Source organism: Falco punctatus (assembly GCF_963210335.1).
Source record: "Falco punctatus genome assembly, chromosome: 8".
Classification (NCBI taxonomy): domain Eukaryota; kingdom Metazoa; phylum Chordata; class Aves; order Falconiformes; family Falconidae; genus Falco; species Falco punctatus.
This window is the reverse complement of record NC_137588.1, coordinates 6,105,126-6,130,366: the sequence shown is the minus strand read 5'-3', so window position 1 is coordinate 6,130,366 and position 25,241 is coordinate 6,105,126. Positions and strand designations below refer to the sequence as shown.

At 58.7% G+C, this 25,241-nt stretch overlaps 1 protein-coding gene across 1 annotated transcript; it reads right to left on the bottom strand.

Annotated features, from left to right (window-relative positions):
- Nucleotides 1–1,018: 1,018 nt before the first annotated feature.
- On the bottom strand, nt 1,019–7,542 carry FTCD (formimidoyltransferase cyclodeaminase). The gene is made up of 14 exons (XM_080399226.1): nt 7,007–7,542; nt 5,995–6,178; nt 5,493–5,621; nt 5,224–5,312; nt 4,792–4,971; nt 4,566–4,703; nt 4,141–4,272; nt 3,420–3,481; nt 2,613–2,742; nt 2,313–2,474; nt 2,013–2,056; nt 1,794–1,932; nt 1,397–1,492; nt 1,019–1,200 (listed from the first exon to the last, which is right to left on the bottom strand). The coding sequence occupies exons 1-14, from the start codon at nt 7,058–7,060 to the stop codon at nt 1,114–1,116; spliced, it is 1,626 nt and encodes a 541-aa protein (XP_080255352.1). The 5' UTR covers nt 7,061–7,542; the 3' UTR covers nt 1,019–1,113.
- Between the last annotated feature and the right edge of the window lie 17,699 nt (nt 7,543–25,241).

Sequence of the window (25,241 nt, the reverse complement as noted above, 5' to 3'; positions counted from 1 at the left end):
CAGAGGCGATGCCGGCAGACCCTCTGCAGGCACCACTGCCAGCAGCACCCCCGATCACTGTCCTTGGCACGGCTCGCCCAGGGTGGCGGGCACCCACTAAATACCAGGGCCCTGCCCAGGTGACAAGGGGTGTGGCAGGCAGGGGTGACACAGCGTAACAGTGGAACCAGCCGCACCACTCCCTGTGCCATGGTCATCACCATGGGCACATGGGAAATGTCAACACGCCGCTCCCAGCCGGTACAAAGGTCCCACAGGGCTGATAAAAACATAGGACGGAGGGTGATGGTTTCACATCCCGACATCAGGTGATGGGATGAGTCAGGCATCCCCACCATGAACCCTGGCTTGGTGCTCCCAGCGTGGGCACAGCATCCAGGGGAAGGGGCTGGCACAGGTGGGGTCACCCTCCTGCAGGCACTGCTGTGGGTCAGCAGGGTCCAGCTAATGACTCCCTGTGACACTGATCAGGGTGCTGCCATGGGACGCGGGTGGAGGAGGGGATATCTGCCATCAGACCCGTTCAAGAGAGGCAGGGCTCTGTGCCCTGATGCTCAGGTCTTTCTCTCAGGGAGTCTGTGAGGAGGGGGCAGAGCTCCTCCCATCCCATCCCCACCTTCTTGCTAACATTCCCAATACTGCCCCGCATTTGGCAGCGCTGCTTTCCCGGGCCAGTGAGGAATGCAACGGGCTGGTCTCGTCACGCAGTGTCAAAAAGACACCTTGCAGGAAAGGATTGCACCAGGGCTTGCCCCAGCCCTGCGGGCAGCGGGGTGTCTCGGGGGGGCAGTTCTGGGCATGGATATACAGAGGAGTGTGTGGGGCCAGGAGGTGCCCACGCACTGGGATCCCCTCCTGGGCAGTGCTGTCCCCTCTGTTGGGATCCCTGTGGCCCCAAGCACTGCCAGCCCAGCCAGCTCCTTCTGCCCCAGGGATTGGGGGGATGGAGACCAGGGTCTGAACCCCACACGGCAAAAATCACCCTTAGCCAGAGAAAGGCCAGCAGGGGACAGGACGCTCCTGAGGCAGAGACCGAAGGAGCCCAGACAGGGATGACATGATTCCCAGCTGTATTTGCCACTGCAGAGCCCCCAGCGCATCCCTGAGCCCCTCTCAGGCTGCCCGCTTCTCCAGCAGCGTCAGCACGAGCGCCGAGCCTTGCTTCGCCTCCTCCAGCAGCCCGGAGACCTTCTGTGACATCTACACAGCGAGGGAGAAGGTGCATCATTTGCCTCTCAACATGACAGAAGAGCAATCCACCATCCACCCCATGCATCCCGCTGGTGGCAAAGGAACGGGGTGCCTGGGAACGAAGGGTCCCAGGGGCTTCATCTCCATCTCTGTCCCACCCCATCCGTGCCACCAGGGCTGGGACACACTCACGGCCTCTGCTTACTGCGAGCTTGAACTTCTCATCCGTTATGTCTTTGAGGTTGATCATGACGTTGAAGTAAGCTCCGAACACAGCTGCTTCCAGCATTTTGGCTCCCACCTAGGAAAAGAGGCTTGTGAGGTCTTCTGCACCGGTATTCTCAGGACATGGCTCCAGCAGTGGGAACCATTCGCGGCCTTGCCACACAGGTGGGGAAATTCAGGCAAGGATTGGTGGAGGTCAAGTCTTCTACAAGGGCTGCAAGCTGCCAGAAATTTAGCAGATGGAAATCCCTGGCCAGTTTGGGAAGCCTGGCTGGAGACCAGAGGTCAGGACATGATGGGACACCTCGCAGGGAGAAGCCATGAGCCCAGCAGCCTCCAAAGCCCCGGCTGGGGCAGCGCTGAGCCTGGGGCTGTACCTGGATGTCAGATTTGCAGGCCAGGTTGCAGTGGCGTGCCAGCTCCTTCAGAGCAGGCCAGAGCCCGCTCACCTTCTCTGCCAGGGCACAGGGCACCCTCACTGCTGTCTTCAGCCCCTGCTGCATGGCAGCTGTGCGCCTGCGAGGGGGGGCAGCCCCAGCGTGAGAGCTGGGCAGCCATGCTCCCCCAGCCTGCAAGACCCCACCAGCCCAGCTCACCTCTCCTGCTCTTCGGGGGTGCTTTTTGGCAGCTTCATAGCTTCCTGCAGGACAAGAAAAACAGATTTTCTGCCATTTTCTCCAAGACCCTGTGTGCCTTGGATTGGGGGCCATGGCAGACCCGATAGCTCCCATGCTTTTCCAAACCTTTAGGTGATGATGTCCCTTCCCCTGGGCCCTGGCTTGGACCAAGGTCACAGCCCTGCTCCTAAAGACACCAGGGTACACAATGCCAGCCCCCCCTCCAGCTGGAAAGCCCCCTGCTTCTCCATGGCATATCTGCCACCAGTGGGGCCTCACCATGTAGCTGCTGAAGGCACGGGAGTCAGCGTCCACCATTGCCACCAGTTCATCCATGGCCTGGTGGAAGGGGGGAATCAGCTTCCTCATGACGGGGTCCAGCTCCTCAAACTGCCGCTTCCCATAACTCATCAGCCCCACCATGCAGCCCAGTGCTGCTCCCTGCAAGGCCACAGGGATAAATCCTCCAACTGGTCACTGTGCCCACTGCTATCACCATGCTGGCTCTCCTCAGCGGTTCAGCACACCCAGAGGACCCCCGAGGCAGGCAGGGACCCCATCCCACTGTGTGGCACGTACCAGGGCACCCGCAGCTGCAGACACAGAACCTCCTCCTGGTGCTGCCGACCTCCCACCGACTGCTCGCACAAAGGTGCCCAGCGGCTTGGCCACCAGCCCCCCATCCACCTCTCCTGCCTGCACCAGGTACCTGTGGCACAACAGCTCCACGGGTCAGAGCACACACACACCCCAGACGCAGGGACACCCACCACCCCCTCCCTCTCCCTTTTCAGCCAGCACTGCCCCCTTCAATAGGTTTTCATCCACCCCTTGGCTCTGTGGGTGGCTGAGAAGGGGGGTAACCCCCAAAAAAAACAGTGGGAGGGTTGAGGAGAGGACAAGGAGCCCCATGGGGACTGACAGAGAGCTGGGGAGCACTTGTCCTGGTGGTGTGGTGGGTTGCTCCAAGTTAGACAGGGTGGGCTCACGCAAAGGGTGTTTGGTGGGACAGAAACACACCTGCAGCCATGTCCCCAGGGGGGATGACAAGGACATAAAGAGCATGTTCCCCCCCACAGACATGTGTTTTACACCAGGCACTGCAGCACAGCATGTACATGCTCAAGTTTGGCCAGAAAACCTGCCCCTGTTGCCTGCCTGAGTGACCTGGAGTCCCCACACCCCATGTCTACAACCATCAGCATCTGGGAGAAGGGACCACCCCGTTCCTGCCCAACACCCGGCAGAGATGACCCCAAGGTGAGAAGAGGAGCTGGGCATAGGCACCGCTCCCAAAACAAGCCAAGTGCAAGACACAGGCAGCAGGATGCCCCCCGTCCGGGCAGGGACGGGCACCGTGATGAGAAGCAGGATGGGGGTCCCTACTCAATGATGCGCTCCCGGGGGTGAAACGGAGACAGGGAGTCCAAGCCCAGCCGGCTGACCACCTGCAAGAAGCAGCACCGCCATGTCAGCCCCATCATGTTAAGTCACATTGCATCCTCATTCCCCGCTGTTAATTAACCATGGGTGATCCAGCCCTAGGACAGAGTTGCTCGGGCCATCACCCAGGGAGAGGACAGCTGGCGTCACCAGCTTGTCCCACCCCATACGTGCGGGCAGCATGCGGCTGCCTACAAACACTGATAAATAATTAGCTTGCTCTTATCTAGAATGTTCCCCATAGGGTGGAAATGTCCCTCCCTCCTGCAGCTGAAAAGCAGAGCCTGTCTCCTTGTTCCCAGCTCATGCTGGTCCTGGGACAGTTGCCCATAAAGCCACACACTGCCCTTGAGCTCTGGGGAGGTCTCCTTCCCCTCCTGGCCTCCATGTAGGCAAGATGGGCAGCTGCTGCCTGCACTCTGTGCTCAGGGGATGGGCTATCTGCTCTGTGAGCATCGTGGCATCCTCAGGACAACAAGAAACTTGTCCTGCTCGCTGTGCCCTCACAGCTCACCAGGCACCACCCCTAGAGACAAGTGTCATGCCCTGGGGACTGCTGTGGTCCTAAATCTCTGCTCAGTGCCACTTTGGGAGGCTGGGGGGGGCTTCGCATGTTTCTCTCATTATTCCACCCTCATCTTGGTACCAGGAGGAGCCACATTACCAGCCTGATCTTCTGTTCCTCCTCCAGGATGAACAGGTTTTCCTTCTTGATGTAAAACTCGGCCGTGTCCAGCATGGCCTTCTTGGGGACAAGCCCCACCAGCTGGGACCCCACCACAGGGAGATTCAGTGCCTGCAAAGAACATCAGAAATGCAACTGTCCCCAGAGCCACCCACCTTGCCGTCACTACCACCCCAGCCTGATGGTTCTCAGGACCTGGGGAGCTCATGGAAAAGCCTTCAATGGAGGAGCTGGGGGCTAGCAGCAAGTTGCTGAGCTTTTGGGGTTTTCGTGCCATTCAGCACTCTGCTCAATGGGAGATAAAGTAGAACTTGACCTGGGGATGGGGAGAAAAACTTGGAGGGAGACATCCTCTACCAAGCCCCTACTGAAACAAGCATGTCTCACCACCCCGTGCCACCCACCTCCGCGTCTCGGCAGACCTCCTCATAGACGGCGTGGAGCGGTGTGGTCTCAAAATCCAGCAGGTTCGTCGAAACCTGGGCTATGTTCTCTTCTTCCAAATACCAGCCAATGCCCTGCACCCTCTTCAAGCGCCCAGGCTGCCAAGAACTGCCACAGTCAAGGCATGGCCCAGGAGGCCGGGGAGCAATCAGGTCTGCTCCCAGCGCGCTGTCGGCACGGGGGTACCTGGTCGGTGCCACGACCCTGCTCACGGAGGTTGAGGGCGATGCGGTGAGCCAGCTCTTTGGTGCACAGCAAGTTGACGTTGTATGCAATAAGGAAGGTCCGAGCACCCGTCACCGTGGCCCCCCACCGGGGGACAAAGGTTGGTGGCCCAAAATCAGGCACCCACTCTGGTTTTGCAAGCTGGGGAGGAAGGAGGAGAGCGTGTGGGCTGGCACTGCTGAGCAGCATGGGCCACCCTCCTGGGGATGGCATCTCCCTGCCCAGCTGGCATCTGCCATCACCACCTCCATGTTCAGCGGCACCCAAAATGTTTCACCAGCTCCTCTCTGTGTGAGGGGTTTACGCCAGCCCCCAGCACTCTCCCTGAAGCTGGGGAGGTATGGCTCAGCTCTGCCCAGCCCGTGCTACCCAGAGAGGTGCTGCCAGGCTCACCTTCTCAGGGAGCGCCTCGTACTCCCCGGCACGGATGGTGGGCAGGGCTTTCCTGCTCTCATCCTGTGCCGCCTCGCCGTACAGGTAAACTGCAAGAGAAAGTCAGGGGCGAGCGCTGCCAGGCAGGGGCTGGCAGCATGTCATCTGGTTTTGCCCGTTTGGAGGCAAACACCATTTGGTTAAGGTTTTGCAAAAGGTGTGCCTTTTCTCCACAGCTGGAGGCATATGGGGTGGGATGGGGTGGGCAGAGGTTCCTGGTCCTCACTCACCAGGAACCCCCAGCTCCGCTGCCAAGCGCTGCCCAAAGACGTGGGCGCAGGTGACGCACTCCTCCATGCTGACGTTCATCACCGGCACGAAGGGGCAGACATCCAGGGCCCCCATGCGAGGGTGTTCACCTGGCGACAGGGCAGAGAGAAGGATGGGAGCTGGGAAAAGCAAGCAGACAAGGAGGGAGGATGGCCCTTTCCCAGTCTCTTTTGCAGACTGGGCACTGCCACCACGAGGAAAGCTGAGTTTGCAGCAGTAATATCTACTCCAGCCCAGGGACAGGAGGGATTCAGCCTGTCTGGATCAGGAGGACGAGCAAGAGCTTTGCACAGTCCCAGCACCATCCACCCCGGCAGCAGCCAGCTGCAGTAACGTGCCGTGCTCGGCCACTGGCAGCTGATTTTAGCTCCAGCCATGCAAGGTGCAGCCAGAGCTGACCACGCACGGCAGCCAAGGGATGCTTCACACCAGATCAACTCCCACACCCCCCCAGAAGCTCACCCGTGTGCCGGCTCATGTCAATGAGCTGCCCGGCCACACGGGCCGCGCTCAGTGCACCTTCAACGACAGCCTCGGGGGAGCCCACAAAGGTGTAGACAGTGCGGTTGGTGGAGGCACCGGCATCCACGTCCAGCAGCACGCAGCCCGGTGTCCGGGAGATGGCCTGCCCCAGCGCGTCGATCACCTGCCGGGCAGCAGAGGGGAACAAGGTGGTTGAGCCAGCCAGACCCCCACCACAGCCCCAGCTTTGCAAGGTGGGGGATGCCTTTTCTCAACCGGCCCCCTTCCCACCGGTGATGGGGTTGCGGATGACCCCACAATCAGTGGGGATGCAGCCCTGCACTGCAGACTATGCAGGACCCAAAGGCACGAGCATCCCACTCCTACCCAGGGGGTTTGGGACACCCCTGGCTTCCAGCAAGATGCAAACCCACTGTGGTAGGGAGAAATACCCAGCTGCTGCCACACATTGGAGGGTACCATCCCAAATTCCTGTTCCTAGGGATACTGCCCCCCTGCCAGCTTCCAAGCAGATTTGGTTCTGCAAATCCTGTTCCCTCGGGGAAGCAGGGATTTTATGCCAGTTTTGGGTCTGCTGAACTCCTTTATCCCCAGCAGGGGCAAAGTTCAGCCTGAGGCTGATGCCCAGAATGGATCCCACTAACCTGGACAATGTATTTTGGCACAAAACCTGCAAGCGGTATTTCTCTAAGGGTACACAGAAGAAATACAGCAGGAAAAAATGCCAGACCACCCTGAGACCTGGTGCTACAGCAGCCTGCACACAACGGGGAGGTCTGAGCCCCCATTTTGCACCAAGGTGCCAAAAAGCAAGCAGGGGCTACCTTCAGGTATTTTTGGCATTAGCCAGGCAGGGCAAGGTGCACAGCACTTCAGAGGAGCAGGGCAGAGTCTGGCAGCGGTTGCTGCTTGCACAGACCCCTGCCAAGGCAGCCCAGCTGTCAGCACCCCAGCATCACCCACCCCCCAGCCACTCCATGTGCTCCCTCACCTCTTTGTTATTCCCCTCCGAGAAGTTTGGGACACACTCCACCAGCTTGGCCATGGTCTCAGGGTCTGCCTCACGGTCTGCCTGCTCCACACGGTTCCCGGCTCTCCTCCTTGCACCCTGTGGGTTTACCTGCCCTTTCCTGTCCCACAGCAGAGGAAAACCCTCCCAGCACCTTCTTCGCAGCAACCAACTTCACGGTTGCCCCCGAGCCAGGGTTTCTCATTAACCACATCGATCTGTGGCCAGGAGACAGAAAGGGTCTTGGATAAACAACATGGTACTGGCCCTTCTGTGGCTGCAGCAGATCTGAGCACACCAGCACTGAGTGCTCACCAGGGCCAGCCTACAATGCTAATTACCCACAAGTGTAATTAATTGCTAGAAAGTGATGCCACATTATTGAAAGCACCTGCTGCACCCAGCACCATGCTGTGGCAACCAGATGGGACAGCTTGCTCCTGCCAAAGGCACAGCAATAGGACCACCAGTACTCCACAACGGTGAAGGAAAATGCCCCCCAAGACCCCCAAAGCGTGGGCACCGAGGTGGTGGGCAAAATCTCTCGCTGTGAGCAGGATTCGAACCTGCGCAGGGAGACCCTATTGGATTTCGAGTCCAACGCCTTCACCACTCGGCCATCACAGCCCCATGCCTCAACAGCTGGGGGGGGACACCTGCCCCCGCCCTGGGCACCCCCCGGTCCCCCCGGGCACCCCGCTTTCCTGGGAGGGGGGGACATATCCCCGCACACAGGCTCAGCCCCGCTGCGCTGCCCAGGGGCTGCTGGCAGGGCCTGTGCGCACCCAGTGGCTGCAGGGACAGCGGGGTCCCTGGGCAGCAGTGCCCCCCCAGCCCCCCAGTGCCCGGCACAGGGTGGGGGTGCCCGTGCAGCTGCGCACCCCGGCTCGTTGGTCTAGGGGTATGATTCTCGCTTAGGGTGCGAGAGGTCCCGGGTTCAACTCCCGGACGAGCCCTTCTTTTGGGCACCCGCCGCTGGGCTCAGCCCCCGTAGGGATGGGGCACAGATGGGGCGGCAGTGCCCAGCACAAGGAGGGACAGGCGGCCTCCCGAGCTTGGCCATGTCCATGCTGCCAGGACAGTCCCATCATGGCCGGTAGCGAGGTGCTGCTCGGTGCCCCGTGGGCTGAGACACGGCTCAGCCGTGGCCAGGGCTTGTCCCCTCCCAGCGGGGAAGGGGTGTTGGGGACAGCAGAAGGGGGATGTGCTGCCACCCCATCCCCGCTGGGCAGCTCTGGCCAGGGGCACAGCCACATAGCTGGCAAGGGAAGCAGCCACCGGGATTCAGGAAGCTGGGAGGATAAAACCTGGCAGGATAGGGACATCAGCCTTGGGATGTCCCATGCAGCAGGAAAGGGGATGTTTCTTACGGATACTTCCAGGGGGGAAAAAAAGGACATGGAGATGCTGGGGGTTGAACCCAGGGCCTCTTACATGCGAAGCAAGCGCTCTCCCGCTGAGCTACATCCCCCTGCCCAGGAGTGCCCAGGCACTGGTGCTGTCCCTGCACTGCACCAGTGATGTCCAAGCTTGGTAAAACCAGTGTCAGTTGTAAGAGAAACCCTCCTGCTCTGGGTTAGTAGAGAGCAGCAAGGATGCCACCCCCAAAGGAGAGTGTGTCCCAAAAGAAGGGCTCGTCCTTGAGTTGAACCCGGGACCTCTCGCACCCTAAGTGAGAATCATACCCCTAGACCAACGAGCTGGGGTGCTGCACCCCATGGCCCCCCACCCCCATTTTGGGGTTAGGGATGCAGCTGAGGCTGTAGCTTTCCCACACACCACCACAGCCTGCGGATGCCAGGAAGCACCCCCAGCGCAGCCGTGCCCGCAGGCACCCAGGGATTTTCGGGGGGGCCTGGGGGGCTCTGCCAGCCCGGCACCCGGCAGGGAGGGGGCTCTGGTGAGGCAAAAAAGACATGGAGATGCTGGGGGTCGATCCCAGGGCCTCTTGCATGCAAAGCAAGCGCTCTCCCGCTGAGCTACATCCCCCTGTACCAGCAGGACCTCGCTGCCAGCTCTTGGGGGTCCATCCTGCCCATGGGGATGTGCCCAGCGAGGACAGAGGAACAAGCCCTCCATCCCCTAATACATGCCCGGGTTGTGTCACAGCCCCATGTGCCACCAGGGAGGGTGGGTGCCCAAAAGAAGGGCTCGTCCGGGAGTTGAACCCGGGACCTCTCGCACCCGAAGCGAGAATCATACCCCTAGACCAACGAGCCGGGGCAAAGCCACACTCCCTGCCCTTGTCCCCTGTGCTCCATCCACCCATGGCAGTGCGCACGGTGTGATTGCTCCTGGGTGCCCCATCTCCCATCACCGTCCCTCAGACACCCATCTCACATGGTTCCATAGCTAACGAACTGCCTCTCCTCTTCCCCACAGGTACCGGCATGGCTCTGGGACAAGGGACAGGAACAACAAGCACCAGGTTCCGCACAAATTCCTCCAGCTTTTCATTTCTCCCAGCCACCAGGAGCTGCCAGCCATAGGGGTCAGCAGGATGCTGGTGCTGGGGACTCCACGAGTGCCATGGGGGACAGGACTGGGAGGGCGTCTCCGGAGTAGGACAGGGGGATTTTTTCTTGACACAGTCCCCAAAGGTAGGGCTGCCTGTAGCTGTGCTGGGGTGGGAAGCCAGGCTGCTACGGGAGCCCCAGCTGGTGGGGATCGCCCTCCACACAGGACAGCCATGGGAGAAACAGGATAAAGAGCTGATTTTCAGACAGTCCTCCTGCAACGAGCCTCTAATGCTAATTATAACACCCTGCAGGCTGTGCCAGAGCAAGGGTTCCCTCCCTGTGGCACATCCAAACCCCATGAGCTGAGCCGGGGAAGCGGGAGGGTGGATCAGCCATAGGCAGTGCCAGCCAGCCTTGCTCCTGTCCCCTGCAAACCAGGGGGACTGGGGAGAGCAGGCAGGGGGACCACAGTCACCCTACCCAGTAACAACCAGATCGCCCTTCTCTTTGGGAAATGTGCAGGCACCTAATTCTCAGCAAACGTGAATTAACGGCCCGGGAATATTTAATTGAACAATTCTTGAGTTTGAAACTCAAATTCCCAAGTATTTCCTCCCCAGGATTTTGCAAACCGTTGGGATGAGGAGGAGGAGGAGGAGGAGGTGCAGGACAGCCGGGAGCAGCGTCTGGTGATGGTTTGGGCTTAGGGCGAGGCACGGTGCTGGCGGAGCCCAGAGGGCTGTGGGCTCGTTGGGGTGCAAGCCCTGGGAGCCCCACTCTCACAGGCAGTACCAGGAAGGCCAGCCCAGCATACCAGTGCCTTTTGATTTGCTTGCTTCTTCCCCCGTGACTCACACCAAGGCAGCCTGTTATTTTCCTGCTCTATGGGATTTCCAGCCCTGGGGAAGAACCGGAGCCCTTGCCTGAGCCATCGCCTGTCTGGCTCCCCAGGCGGGAGCGGGGCCCTTGCGTGGCAGGGATGGCAACCGGCGAGCCCCTGCCCCACGGTCGGTCTGTGGGTGCCCGGGGTGGGGGGTCCTCCTGGTGGTGCCCTCTCCTCCCTCTTATCCCGGCCATGCAATCGCTTTCTCTCCCTTTCCTGGGAGCAGGCATCCTCCCTGCTTTGGTGGGAAATTGCATTGCAAGGTTTTTCTGGGTGAGGAAGGAGGTTTTCATAGTCAGACAAGTCCCATCCCAGCCTGCCATGCCTGCAGGCTCCCAGCTCCAGGGGCTCCATCTCTCCACCCGGCTGGCTCCAGGGTGCACGTTCCCAAGCGCTCTGGCCAGAACTCCTTGCCCCAGCAGGGAGGACAAGGGACGCTGCCTGTTGAGGCCAGCCGGCCCTCCTGGTGTTGCCCTCAGCTTGGTGCTCAGGTGCTGGGGTGGGATACACCTTTTGTAACCTAGCAAAAGCAAGGGCAGTGGATCTGTCTCTTCAGCCTGTCCCACTGCTGTGAGTGACTGGGATTTTTGTCTTCTCATCTGGATGTGCAGAGAAGCCACAGATTGGTGTGCTGGGATCTCACTGAGCCAGCAATCATCCAGCCACCACCAATGCATCCATCCTTGCCACCAGCCCCATGCTGCCTGCAGCTTCCAGTCCTGATGGTCCCACTCACTTACTATTCACACCAGTCTTCCCTTCTCCATGACAACTCTCTATGCTTCTCCACTTGTTCCAACTCAAATCATGACTTCACCCCTCCTCCCCACCTCATCCATTCCCCGAGTGGCAAGGTACCCACCACCACGCGAGATGCTCACTGGCTGCTTCTGTTGGCTTCCCCAAGTACATAAATGCAGAGAAACCCGAGCAAGCTCATTTGTCACATGCGGTGGTGCAGGCTGGGATGTCCCAGGCACCCCAGACAGACACCCCAAGGCTCTGACCCCACCATAAGGAGCTACCCCCTCACCTTCCCAGGCCAGCGTCTTTTAGCTGCTCCCTGTTGAGCTGGCATACCTCACCGTAATTTCTGCACTGTAGTTTCTGCTGGTGCAGTTGACTTCACCGAAGCAAAGGGCAGAAGAAAGAAAATTAAGGGGAATAGGGGTGTCCAAGAAGCAATAACTGTTGCTGGAGGAGGATGCTAAGTGACAGCAGGGAGAAGGTTTCCTCCAAGGACACAAGGAGGTGAGGGAGGATGGGAGGTGAGCAGGAGATGTGGAACTCAACAGATGTATGTCTGGCCAAAGGGTTGCACCTGGGCTATGCTCCAGGCTTTTCTGAGAAATGCTTTTGCTGTTGCTGCTTTTGAAACCCCTAAGTAGGCAATTCTGGGACCAAACCCCAAGATCCAGCTATTTCCTTCCATGTGCATCCTTCCACCCGCTAAACATTATTTTCCATCTCAGCCTTAGTACGTAGCTCTCTGTTTCTCACCAGAGTCTTTGGCTGCACTGTCTTTGCAGGAACCTGTATTTTAGGGCCTGATCAGCAGGTCTGTGGGCTCCTGCCCTGGGCAAGAGCTGGATGGGGGGGGATACGTGGTGGCGTGAATTCAGGACAGCACGGCTCCCAGCCGAGAGTCACAGCACCCGAGGGGGGCAGGGTGCCAGCTCCCTTAGGACAGGGAGCCCTGCAGGGCACCAAGGTCCTCACTTCCCCGACTGTCTGCACTAAGGCATCGCAATTTTCAAGTCAAATCAAGGACCTGTGTGGATTTTAGTCTCCTTTAAGACACTGGATCTTCAGGAAAAAAAAAAAAATAGGTATAACCTCACCAGTGGAGTCATTCAGTGAAAAGCCACATAAAAACATCATTATTCTTTCCTTCTGCTCCATCCTGGACTGTCCTGTGCAGCAGACCAGTGGAAGACAGTCGCACAAGCCCCAAATGCCTACAGCTTCCTCATAAAGCTTTTGCTGGAAATCCAGTGCTTTTCCTTATGGCAGTGTTCTGGAGAATTTTGTACCCTATCTTGGTAGAAAGTTTCTGGAGCTGGGTTAAAAATCTCTGAGCAGTCCTTGGAAGAGGGATGTGAAACCACACCTCTCTTCTGGTGCTCTAACTGCTGAGCAATTGCCACATAAATTTTATCCCAATTAGGAACACCTCTGAAGATCTCCTGAGCAATAAAACCAGTTGAGCTTGGTCAAAGGCTTTTGAAGACCAACGTAATTCCAAGCTCAGCATAATCCCTTATTATAAACACTCATAAGCTTTATGCAAATTGTCACACTACCAAATTGCTTGAGGTATGAAAGAAGATTTAAACAGCAGCCACAGAGGACTCTTAATTCCTCCCTCCATCAGCTGAAAAGGTTCTGCTTGATGATACGTGGCATCTTAAAGAAAGGCTTTACTCTGTGCCTGACATCTTTCTTTCCAGAGACATCTGCATCCACTCCCTGTAAAACAATTAGTCTCCAGTTCTCTAATGTGTTCAGCTAAAGTCTTGGATCCCAGTCCTTGGGAAGAGCTCAGCGCGGAGCTCACTGTGCCCTGAGTGGGGGTAGGGATGGGGTTATCCTTGTCCTTCTCTAACTGCCCAGCTCACAAGCAGGGGACCTGCAGGTCTCCACTCAGCAGCACAGCAAAGCTCCCTGCTGAGCACTGGTCCAGCTGTTGCTCTTGCCTCTGTATCTGGAGCACACAGGAAAAATACAGTTTCCTCTTCATGTCTTTATTATGATGTTTATATATCTTTCCTGCTGGCATTACCACAGGTCTGACCGTCCATCACGCTTTGTGTCTCTGAGAAATGTCAGGATGCCTCTCCCCATGACACCTCTGATCAGTTAGTGCCCAGTCACAGGTCCCAGCACATTTGGGCTTCTGGACGTCTGTGTCCGGAGAAAACCTGGGTAACCCTGCACTGTTTCACATCACACGCACCCCTCTTTGACAGTGCTGGGGATGCTACTGTGTGCATGAGCTGCGGGACGAGGTGCACCTGCATCCAGGGTGGGGTGGCATTCCCTGAGCCATCATACTGAGCTGGCATGGGAACACGAGTATATTCAGCTCATGTTATTCACAGGGCTTACTCAAGGCAAACGCTGCAGCTGCGCCTGTGCATATGCAAGTCTACGTGCACATGGAGCAGCACAGAGCAAAACACTGCTGCTGCTTCACTGAGAGATACAGCCAGATGTAGACACATCACATGCCATCACATGGGCTATCTAGGTTTGAGTCAATACACTTATTTTTTATAAGGCCCCTTTTGCCACATGCTGTTATAAAAAGCAAGAATGAAGAGCCTAATGCTTGAGGTCTGATTTTGCCCTGGTATATCTTAGGAATTTTCTGCTTTTCATTGTCACTTATAAAACATTGAGTGAAATGGGCATAGGATGACCATCCAAAAAAGCATCTCCCAAGAAGCCCACTTCCACCTTTTTTCCCTGATGCCACATCCATCCTCCTTAGCTCACCCAAAAAATTGCTGCAAAATGCAGGGTAAATGCCATTTTTAACATGCCAAACCTTAGCATTCCCACCTCCTCGAGGGAACAGGCAACAAGCCTGCTCCTGTGGGAAGTCTTCCCCAAGCAGGTGCTTCCTGTGGGGCAGCAGGAGAGCTTTCCAGGCTGAGAAAGTTGCCTGCGGGCTGGTCACAGCAAACCACACACTTATGTCAGCACAGCGCGGCGCTGAGCAGCAGAAACTCCTTTTTCAGACCAAAAAACCCTCTCCCCCCAGCAACAAGCTGCCTCCAGAGCAGGTTACCCCTCCAGACCAGAGGCACAAGGAACACCAGAAGACTCAGGCTATGATTGTAGCATGACTTTAATGAGAAGGAGAATAAACCAGTTCAGAGTATAAGAAGTGCATTTCCAGCGCTCAGTAACAAAATGGATAAACCCCACTGCAAGGGACAAGGGACAAGCCGATCCATACAAGGTGTTCCTCTGCCCCACCACCCCATTACTATCATCTTCCACCTACAGCCTGCTAGAAGCATTTTCGCCCAGCCAGCAGCAAACACTGTGTAGCACCGCAGGGTGTGACACCTACGTGGAAATATAAAGTAAGGCTTAGCGAGAAAAAGGTATACAGAGGCACGGTCTTGCCAAGCTCACAAGGCTCCCTTCCTCCTGGAGGGGCTGCGGGTGCCCCCCAAAGCTGGGAAACCCACAGGCATTTCCTTAGTCCTCTTCCCCAGTCTCGGTCCTGTGCTTTGTTTGTCCTTCTTCCCTACACGGCCACTCTGCTGGCATTGGTGGGAGGGGGTGACCGCTGGGGACATCCCTACAGCCCACTGCCCAGGCACAGCAGTCCCGCCTTCCCCAGCCCTCGGGGACCCCCAGAGGCCACGGGGACCCCGCAGCACCGGAGGTAGCTCCCAACCGCCGCTGACGCCGTGGACCCCACCGTCGTGTTCTGCGGGTAGGAGCTGAGGATGGGCCCGGGCAGGGTGACCACGACAGTGGGGGGCTGGATGATGGCAGTGGAGTCCCCGCAGCGGCGGAAGCAGGGCTGGTTGCAGCTGGCAGCCAGTGGCCGCGGACCACAGGAGGAGGGCAGGCACAGGTCGTAGCAGGACATCGCTCGGCGAGGACGTGCACCTGAAAGCCAGAGCAAGGGCGTAAATGCAAGGCAGAGGCTGGTCTGTCCCTGCTGAGCCCTCATTCAGCTGCTCCCATAATAAGAGGGGCGTCAAAGCTAGCCAGAGGGGCAGTCTGGATGGTTTAGAAACCCTGAAGGAAGGCTTTCCAAATGGGCAGGAGCTGGATTCCCCCTTCCCTTGCCCCGTAACCCGCTCAGGAGAAAGTGAGGAGTGTGGTTTGAGCTGCAGGTCTGGGGGAGCTGGAGGCACCAGACACAGAGCAGACCCGCTCCTGCACGCTGCTGCCTTCCAGCTGACAGCAAGCCTCCCGCGAGCCAAACCCTTGCTCAGACGCACCTACTTGTAGCAAAATCCACTTAATACAATGTGAGTGAGCTGAACTTCATGTGAGCTGAGCTTTCCCATCCCAAAATATAAGGGACCTTCCATAAACAGGGACACATCTATCCCCACAACCTGGGCATGTGCCATTCTTTCTTTTTTTCTTCTTCAGCAAGAAAAACCAGGCAGGACGCACCCGGCTGTGCGGTTAGGGACCCTGCAAGCCCTGCACCCCACAGCCCCTCACACTCCTCATTCTGGAGCAGAAATAAACCCTTCCCCGACAGCCTCCACATGCAGGAGGGAGGCAGGTAACCAACCTTGAACTCTTGCAGAGGACCGGGCACAAGGCATCGGTGAAAGCAACAGCTCAGTGGGGAGGAGACGGAGCCCGTCTTGACTTACCCAGGCAGAGGAGGCGGCGGTGGCAGCTGGGAGCGGGTGGTGGGGCTGGGTGCCGTCCGGGGTTTTATAGGGTGCCCCGGCCCCCGGGGGAGCGGGTGCATACCTTCCACCTGAAACTCCCCAACAACCAGCAGTTTTCTCCTGGAAAGCTCCCCTGGCTGATTAAACAGTTCCCTCTTTCATCTGTCATGTTTTGTTTCCATTTAATACTGAGTAAGATTGAAATGATTCGGGCTACAGGCATTAATTACCTTGCTTCCCAAGGCCAACGTACATTTTAGGTCTTAATGCCACCAGGCAGGAGTGTTTCAGCAGAATTTAGGACAGGCGCATCCCCGGCGCATTGCTCCCCACCTTCCCCTGAGCACAACCACTTCAGCTCCCCAGTGCACCTGAGGTGAGCTCAGGGATGTAGGCTGAACACAAGAAACATATATTTGTATATATATATACATATATATATATAAACATATATATATAAACCCTGCAACAGAGGTCACACTGACAGCAGGAAACCCAGGGGGGGCTGCTGGGGCGAGGGGGCTGGGGGACCACCCACAGCTGGGAGAAAAATGCTGGAGGGCATTTCTCCTGCCCCAGCCACCCAGGAGCTACAGACGCAGACATGGGACTGGAGCTAGCCAGGCTTGAGAAAAATGTTGCCCTTTTAGATCCACTTAGAGGATTTTACCTTTTTTTTTATTATTCCTCACACCTTGGAAGGCATATCAGATTTTAAAAGCAAAGTAATCGTGGGCTCTGCAGTCCACCCCTGAAGGAGATGCACACCAAAACCGACTGATTTTGTGCAGTGAGCTCATTTCTGAGGCCCAAAGCCCTTCCAGCCTGCTCCTCGGACATGCCGACCGCCGTGAGCCAGAAGTTCACAGCTACGCTTCCTTCTGATGGAGCAACTTCATCAAGACATTTTTAATTACAGGCTGCAGCGTGACACCAGATTGCTCTGCTGAAAGCCTGTTAGCTGCTCAACCGCTGGGGAGTCGCCAAAGCCCCGACCTGCACTTAAACGTGAATCACCTGCACACTGGGGAGAGGGAGTCACTGGCATGGTCCCAAGCAGGGGGATGAGCCATCAGGCTTTAGGGCCAAGGAAAGTTTGAAAAAGGCTTTTCATTTCACGCCAGCAGAGCCCAGATGAAGGCACAAACATCTTCTGCCTCAAAAATAAATGATGGTAGTACTGGGGCACATGTACTATGCATGCGTGGGGCCGGGGGCTGTCAGCATCGCAGTTAAAGACATGCCTTGTGGGGTTCTGAGGGTCATTTCAGTTCCTAGGGTGACCTGGCCTTGCAGAGCCATGGCTGATAGCACTGGATTGTCCCTGGTGAAGCTTCCCTGCCCTGCCTGCCAGGGCAAAGTAGCCTTCCAGAGGTGCCGGGGTCAATCCCAGCTATTTTTAACAACATTCTGGAAGGGCAAAGAGGAAATCAGCTTTTCCGAGGTGCAGTGGGGAGGATGGGTGCTTCAGACAGCAGCAATTTGCAGCCTGCTAAAGTAAGGCAGGAAGCTGTGGGCTCATCACAACCTTCTAAATGGCAATTTGTTGAGCAGGAAAGGATGAGGCTTTATTTTAAGCTTTACCTTGCTGCTTTTTACAGTACTCTCAAATAATAAAACAATGCCACAGGTGCACCTTGGACCCACAGCACTCCCATGATCCCAGGGAAAACAGCCCTTCCTGGGGGATGCCCTTCCAGGCTTCCAGACACAGGCCGGGATCTTCTGATTTGCAGCCTCACTGTGTGTTTCAGTTTTGCAACCCAGTTGAGGTTCTGCTCACATGGGACCATCATGCTGCAGAAGAACGTCCACGGATGCAGCGATGCTTGAAATAAATGCAGGAGGGCAAGTAGAGAGGGCATGCTGTTGAATGTGAGCAGATCTGTGTACTGAAACAAGTGCTTTGCCTGGAGAAGGGGATGGGAAAAACCAGAGGCACGTGTCAGGAAGTTAAAATAATCAGATTTGTGTAATGCATGAGATTAAAACAAAGGAAAACCATGGGGGAAAGAGCTCTTCCCGGAAATGCAGGTATTTAAGAGAAAGAGGAGGACTTGTTTTTCCAACCCCTATTCATTTCAGGGAATGAACACTTTCTGCTTGAGACATGACTTTCTCTGGAGGAACCACAAAACAAAGAAAATTTCACCAAACCAAACACGTCAGACACATTTTCTTAATTTCTGCAAAGGATCCAGTCTGTGTGGCCATCTCAGCCCTGGTTCTTCCTGCAGATAAGGGCATGAGGAGAAACATGGTGCAGAACCAATACTCGCTGTGTTTCCCTTCCCATCACCAGCCCCAGCAGCACTCTCTGACTCCAGTTTCACCCCTCTGCATTTTGATTTCTGACAATCCAAGGACTAGATGTCTCTGAGACCGGCTGGAGGGTGGAAGCTTGCCTTGCCCCAAAATTTCTCCTGAAAGCCACAGGCCAAGGCACATTTCGGAGCAGCAACAGACCCCCTGCATCCCATCTCCAAGGAACGCCTGCATCCAGTGCCCTCAGTTGGGGCTTGCCCCTGGGCTGCAGCCAGCCTCTGGGCAGCAGGACACGTGGGGACCACTCCCAGGCAGCTGATGGGCGAGCAGGACACCCTGGTGCCAGGAGGCAGCATCCTGATGCAGACAGATCCACCCAGGGGCTGCCCCTCCGCTGCAGCCGCAGAGCATCCTCGGCTGCCTGTGCCCTTGCCGGGGAAGACGCAGGATGCTTCAGGGCCACTGCGTGCAGCCTGGGGAGCAGAGCCCAGCCGGTGCCACTGGGGAGAGCCAGGCCCTGGCTGCGTGTGCTGCCCTGGGGCTGCAGATGATCCAGTTTCATGCCGCCACATGTCCCTTATAATTGCCGAGTCCCCAGGTGGGCTGATGTTCCACAGCGTCACCGAGGCTGGCATGTCTCCCCCCCGCAGGAGGCCTTGTCACCGCACACCAGGGCAGGGGCATGTGTGTGCTGGGGCAGACAGCCCAGCAGGGCTGAAGGGTGTCCCAAGGGAGTCAGCTCGTCTCCTCTCCCGGCTGCCTCTGCCCTGCAAGCCCCCAGGTCCCATCCTGCTGCAGCAGCCACCATGCCATGCACCACCATCCAAGGAGGAGCCTGCACCCACCGCCCCTTCCTATTTCACCATCTCCAGCTGCAAGGTGGTGTCTCTCCGGGGCTGTAACCCTGGTGCACCAAAATCCATGCCTTTTCCCCAGGAAACCTCCTGCATCCCTCCTGCAGGGCACCTGGCTGTTCAGGCACAGACATCCCACTTTCCCAGGATGGCAGAGCTGGCTGAGCACCACAGCGTCTCACAACAGCGGGACAGGATGGGGCCAGTGTTTCCCTGCCGCCTGATCACTGTTTCTGGCTAGGGAGATGCTGACAGAGGGAAGCAGGTCCCAGCTGCTCCCCAGGCACCTCCCCAAGGCTTGGAAAGGAAACGTGGCTCCAGGGAAGGTCACCAAGCCAGTGCTGGGTTTGCAACATGGGCAGCCAAGTCTGAGTGTCCTCACCTTGCCTCCAAGCCACAGCACTGCCTGGCCACATCTGTGGAAAGAAGGGGTGGGAGCGAGGAAGGCACCTGCAAGGCTGGCACAACACACGTCCCCAGCTGCATCGAAGCACAGGTGTGCTTTGAGAATTGCAAGACTTCCCTCTCTGCAAGACCACGGAGATTTCAGCAGTTAAACACACCACCACCACCCCCCAAGCAGACAGGGGGTTTTAACTCTTTCCTCTTCATCTCGCAGTAGCTCACTCTCTGCTCTCCCCAGGAACCTCCACCGCGCGCACTGCTGCAGACACAGGAGCGAGCTGCCGGCATGCAGCAGCCATACCACCCCCACAGAAAGTAGCTCTAGGACATGGCAATGGCTCCGTGAGGCACAGCTTTGTCCAGAGATGGCTTTTGGCTCCCATCAGCACAGCAGGGATGCCCAGGGCTTGTGTATGAGACACAGAAAGGAATAAATTGGCTGACAGAGAGCAGAAGGGAAAAAAGCAGAGAGCAGGCTCAGGGTGTGCCCGCATCACTGCCCGGCCAGCACGGCCAGCCAGCTGCTGGCCTTCCCTGCCCATCCTCTGGTGCTTTGCCTCCTGGAGAAGATGCTGTTCACTGGCAGGAGGGCAGGTGGGCTCGGGGAGCAGAGGGGGATGGTAGCCTGCTCCTGCACGGGAGCGTGGGGCCAGGCACGTTGCACAGGAGGGCAACACAGGTCGCTGTGCAGCCAGGAGCAGGTCTGGCAAGTGGGAGCAGCAATCCAGGGGCAGAGGTGTATTTAACAGGGCAGAGCAAAACAAGAGAGAGGCAGGAGGAAGGTGGCCATGCCGAAGGTGGCACCAAAAGCTTCCTGCTGGGTGGGAGGTCCCTGAAGGTCCGACGAGGGTGGGATTCGAACCCACGCGTGCAGAGCACAATGGATTAGCAGTCCATCGCCTTCACCACTCGGCCACCTCGTCCCATGCCCCAGCCAGTTTTTTGGTTATTTTTTTCCCCTTTTTTCACCAAGGGCTGCAAACCTGTGGCTGGTTCTTCAGGGCACCCTCTGCAGAGCCCCAGCAGCCCACCCGCCTGGCCGTGGCAGCCGGCAGCCCGCCCACCCGAGGCAGGGCAGAGCAGCAAGCCTTTGCCAGTCATCCGCCCTCTCCGTGTTCTCTGCTGTCCCTGTGGTCAGCGGATGGCAAAGGGTGAGGTGGCATTTATTTTTGCCATAAAAGTGTGTCCCCCAAGCTTTGTTACTTGCCGCAGGTCTCCATCACCCACACACCACCAAGCACTCACCCCACATCCAGAGGGTTTTCCTGCATGCTTCAGAAGCACCAGCTACACAAATGAAGAACGGGGAAGGTGGTGGGGGTCCAGCCAGCACTGGATGTGCCTTTTTATTTCCCAAATACTCTCAGGTCCAGCAACAGTTTGGGTCATGCCAAGGGAGAGGGAGAAGAAGGAAACTCCTTTCCCCCAGAGTGGGGTCACCTGGGACAGAGAGGCGGGGAGGGGGCTTCGCTGTTCTGGGCAGGGCAGGGACCCCCAGTTTGAAGCAGGGAGGAAAAACAGCCACAGGCACAGGCACCACTGGGAGTCGAACCCAGGATCTCCTGTTTACTAGACAGGCGCTTTAACCAGCTAAGCCATGGCGCCCACCTGCCCCCCAGCCATGGGGTGCCCCCCCAACACACTTGACCCTCTGCCTGACACCCCCCTCCCCCCTCCATGCCACACACTGCTGCCCCAGGTCTGGGATACCCCAGATCCCAAACCTTTCTCCATCTGCAACTGGGAGTACCTCCAGTGCTGACCCAGGCTCCTGGCACAGGGACATCAACATGTTCCCTACCAGCACCAGCTGTGTTTTGGGGTCCCAGCCCCTGTGGGGACTTGCCACCCCCTCCCCTTTCCTGACAGAGCTCTGCCAGATGCCCCCAGGCCATGTGCTTCCCCAAGGCAACAGCCTCTTCAGCTCTTTCTCTGCCTGCTCACCCCAGCAACCTGGGGGTCCCCAGAGCACCCCTTGGCTGGCCAGCTCACCCAGCGGTTCCCAAGGCCAACTAAAACAATCTCAGTGTGTCCTCCAAGGGCTCAGGCACCCCCAAAGTCTCCAGTTTTTTGAGAGATGCATGAGACACACCAAGGAGGAAAGTAGCCAAGAGCAGCTCCCCAGTGCAGCGGGCACTGATGACACCCACGCCCACCCAGCTCCATTTACCTCCTCCCAGCCTGGCCCAACCCTGACACTGCAGAAGGGACAGTGACCTGCTTGGCCATCGCCATTGCCACCCAGCAGGAAGGCTGAAACGGTGAGGGCAAAACATCCCACAGCACCCTCTGCCGTGCCAGTGCCCAACTGGGATCGTCCACAGGGGATACTGGTGACCCCAGTCAGCGGAAGCTCCTGGGTGCTGGGAACTAAGTGCTCTCCCTGGCACCTGTGCTGGCAGCGCAGGCAGGGCTGGGGCAGGGTTGATGGGGGCCAGGGGATGGATCGGCACTGGTGCCACCTGCGCACCCCGGCTCGTTGGTCTAGGGGTATGATTCTCGCTTAGGGTGCGAGAGGTCCCGGGTTCAACTCCCGGACGAGCCCTTCTTTTGGGCACCCACCACCAGGATCTGCCCCCCATTAGGATATGGCATGGACGGGCTGACATCCCCAGTGGGTAGCACTGCACGGGGCCGGCCTCCATATAACCATGTCCCATCTGCCCCACTGCTGACCTCCCCATCCTGCCCCCATCAACTGCCCAGGGCGCACGAGGGACACCCGGTGCCTGCAGCCTCCTGAACCCCACACTCAGTGGCTCCGGGGGCTGGGAAAGACACAGCGATGGGGATACCATCCCAGGTAGGAGGCTATTTCAGGGGGATGTAGCTCAGCGGGAGAGCGCTTGCTTTGCATGCAAGAGGCCCTGGGTTCAACCCCCAGCATCTCCATGTCCTTTTTGCCTCACCAGAGCCCCCTCCCTGCCGGCTGCCGGGCTGGCAGAGCCCCCCAGGGCCCCCTCAAAAATCCCTGGGTGCCTGCGGGCACGGCTGCGCTGGGGGTGCTTCCTGGCACGCGCTGCCTGCAGGGAATGCCAGGGTCCCTTTCCCCCTGTGCCCGGGCACTGCAGGGTGTGGGGGCACCTTGTGCCCCTTGCGCGGGGTCTTGGGGCGTCTCTTGGTGTGAATCTTGGTGGTGGTGGGAACATCTGTTGGGTAGTGGGGCGGTGGGTGCCCAAAAGAAGGGCTCGTCCGGGAGTTGAACCCGGGACCTCTCGCACCCTAAGCGAGAATCATACCCCTAGACCAACGAGCCGGGGTGCGCAGCTGCACGGGCACCCCCACCCTGTGCCGGGCACTGGGGGGCTGGGGGGGCACTGCTGCCCAGGGACCCCGCTGTCCCTGCAGCCACTGGGTGCGCACAGGCCCTGCCAGCAGCCCCTGGGCAGCGCAGCGGGGCTGAGCCGGTGTGCGGGGACGCACTGGCCACCCCGGACATGCCCCCCCCTCCCAGGAAAGCGGGGTGCCCGGGGGGACCGGGGGGTGCCCAGGGCGGGGGCAGATGTCCCCCCCCAGCTGTTGAGGCATGGGGCTGTGATGGCCGAGTGGTGAAGGCGTTGGACTAGAAATCCAATAGGGTCTCCCTGCGCAGGTTCGAATCCTGCTCACAGCGAGAGATTTTACCCACTGCCCCAGTGCCCTGGGTCCTGGGGCGCCCACACGCGGGTCCTGGCGCAGATGAGCTGGGAGGGTGAGGGGAGCCAGGGCAGCCCCAGCCCTGCGCTTCTCCCTGTTGAGCAGGTCCTGCAGGAGGGAACCTGCTCCCTGGCTGATGCCCCAGGCTGGGGCTGCCATAGCCCTGGCACAGGTTCCCCCAGGATTTTCCAGCTGTTGCAGACCCGGGAGAGCTGAGGCAGCAGCCTTAGAGGGGGTGCGATGGGGAGGTGGGCAGCATTTTGCTGACACGGCAGGCAGCTCCTCATCATGGCCCTGTGCCACATGCCTGGAAGCTTGGGGAAGCGATGGCCAGTGAGTGAAGGGGAGGGAGGGACACACGTGGCCTTTGTGGTGCCATGGCCAGGGGGGCAAGATCTGTGCTGGGTGCCAGCTGCGCGCCCAACAGATGCTCCCACCACCACCAAGATTCACACAAAGAGACGCCCCAAGACCCCGCGCAAGGGGCACAAGGTGCCCCCACACCCTGCAGTGCCCGGGCACGAGGGGGGAAAGGGACCTCGGCATTCCCTGCAGGCAGCGCGTGCCAGGAAGCACCCCCAGCGCAGCCATGCCCGCAGGCACCCAGGGATTTTTGAGGGGGCCTGGGGGGCTCTGCCAGCCCGGCAGCCGGCAGGGAGGGGGCTCTGGTGAGGCAAAAAGGACATGGAGATGCTGGGGGTCGATCCCAGGGCCTCTTGCATGCAAAGCAAGCGCTCTCCCGCTGAGCTACATCCCCCATGTCCGGGCAGGGTGGGGGCCTCTGCTCACCCGCTTGGACACCAGGGTCCCCAGGGTCCCAAACCAGACCATCGGGGCTGAGCTCCACCATGCCCATTGCTGCTTCTAAGGGCTTTCATCCTGGCTTCGGGATGTGCCCACCCAAAACACTCTGCCCATCCCTGCTGCATCAGGCACCGGCGCCCTCCCAGCACCCAGGCCATGGTCCCACCACCAGCCAGGGTCATGCGCACCCACCGGGGAGGGTGGGCGCCCAAAAGAAGGGCTCGTCCGGGAGTTGAACCCGGGACCTCTTGCACCCAAAGCGAGAATCATACCCCTAGACCAACGAGCCGGGTGGGGTGCAGTACTGTATTGCACCCCCAGCCCCTCTGCCCCACACACATTGGGGACTTGGGGGCACCTCAGGATGCATGTCCCTGGGCACGTGCTGGGAGCACGGAGGTCCCTCTGGCTGTGGCCACGGGACTTTAGTGCCCAGCATCTCCACATCCTACCTTCTTCGGGGGGTTTCCCCCTCAGAGCCATCTCCCAGCACCCTGCAGGTTTTGCAATGACCACAGCTCTGCAGCATCGCCCACCACTCTTCTTCTTCCATGGGGCACCCCCCAAAGGCAATGGCCTTCTCTGACCTGCCTTTCTCCTCACTCCCAGAAAATCCATCCTTCCCTGGCCGCCGGAGCTGCTGAATGTGGGGTTTGGGGGGCTGCAGGCACCGGGTGTCCCTTGGGTGCTGCGGGCTGGTGAGTGTGTCAGGGTGGGGAAGGAGGTTCTGGGGCAGAGCCGGGGCATTGTTTTCTGCATGCAGACCCTGGCTGAGGGGCTGCCTGATGCTGTGCTGTGTCTGGCAGCCGTAACTGCTGCAGGAGCTCCAGCTGTCCTGCCATCACCGCACCCACTCCCTGCACCACACCCTCAAGCAGAGCTGCTGCCCGCCAGGGATGTCACCCCGTCTGTGCCTTGTCCCCACAGGCCTGAGCCCAGTAGTGGGTGCCCAAAAGAAGGGCTTGTCCGGGAGTTGAACCCGGGACCTCGTGCACCCTAAGCAAGAATCATACCCCTAGACCAATGAGCCAGGGTGCAGAGGTAGCACCCAGCACAGATCCTGTGCCCCCAGCCCTGGCACTGCACAGACAAACCCATGTCCCCTCCCTCCCTTCTGCTCGCAGGCCATCACGTTCCCCAGCTTGCGGCAGACGTGGCATGGGGGGATGCAGGAAAGTCCACTCAGCATCCCAGGAAAATGCCATTTCCCTCCTATCCCAAGACTGATAAAACTGGAAGACCACGGGGAGCCGGTGCTCCGTGGCGATCACAGCCCCAGCCTGGAGCATGTGGGGCTCGCGGTGCAATGCTGGCTCCCCTTTCTTTGACCTCAAAATCCCTCCGGTCCCCCTGGGCACCCCGCTTTCCTGGGAGGGGGGGGCATGTCCGGGGTGGCCAGTGCGTCCCCGCACACCGGCTCAGCCCCGCTGCGCTGCCCAGGGGCTGCTGGCAGGGCCTGTGCGCACCCAGTGGCTGCAGGGACAGCGGGGTCCCTGGGCAGCAGTGCCCCCCCAGCCCCCCAGTGCCCGG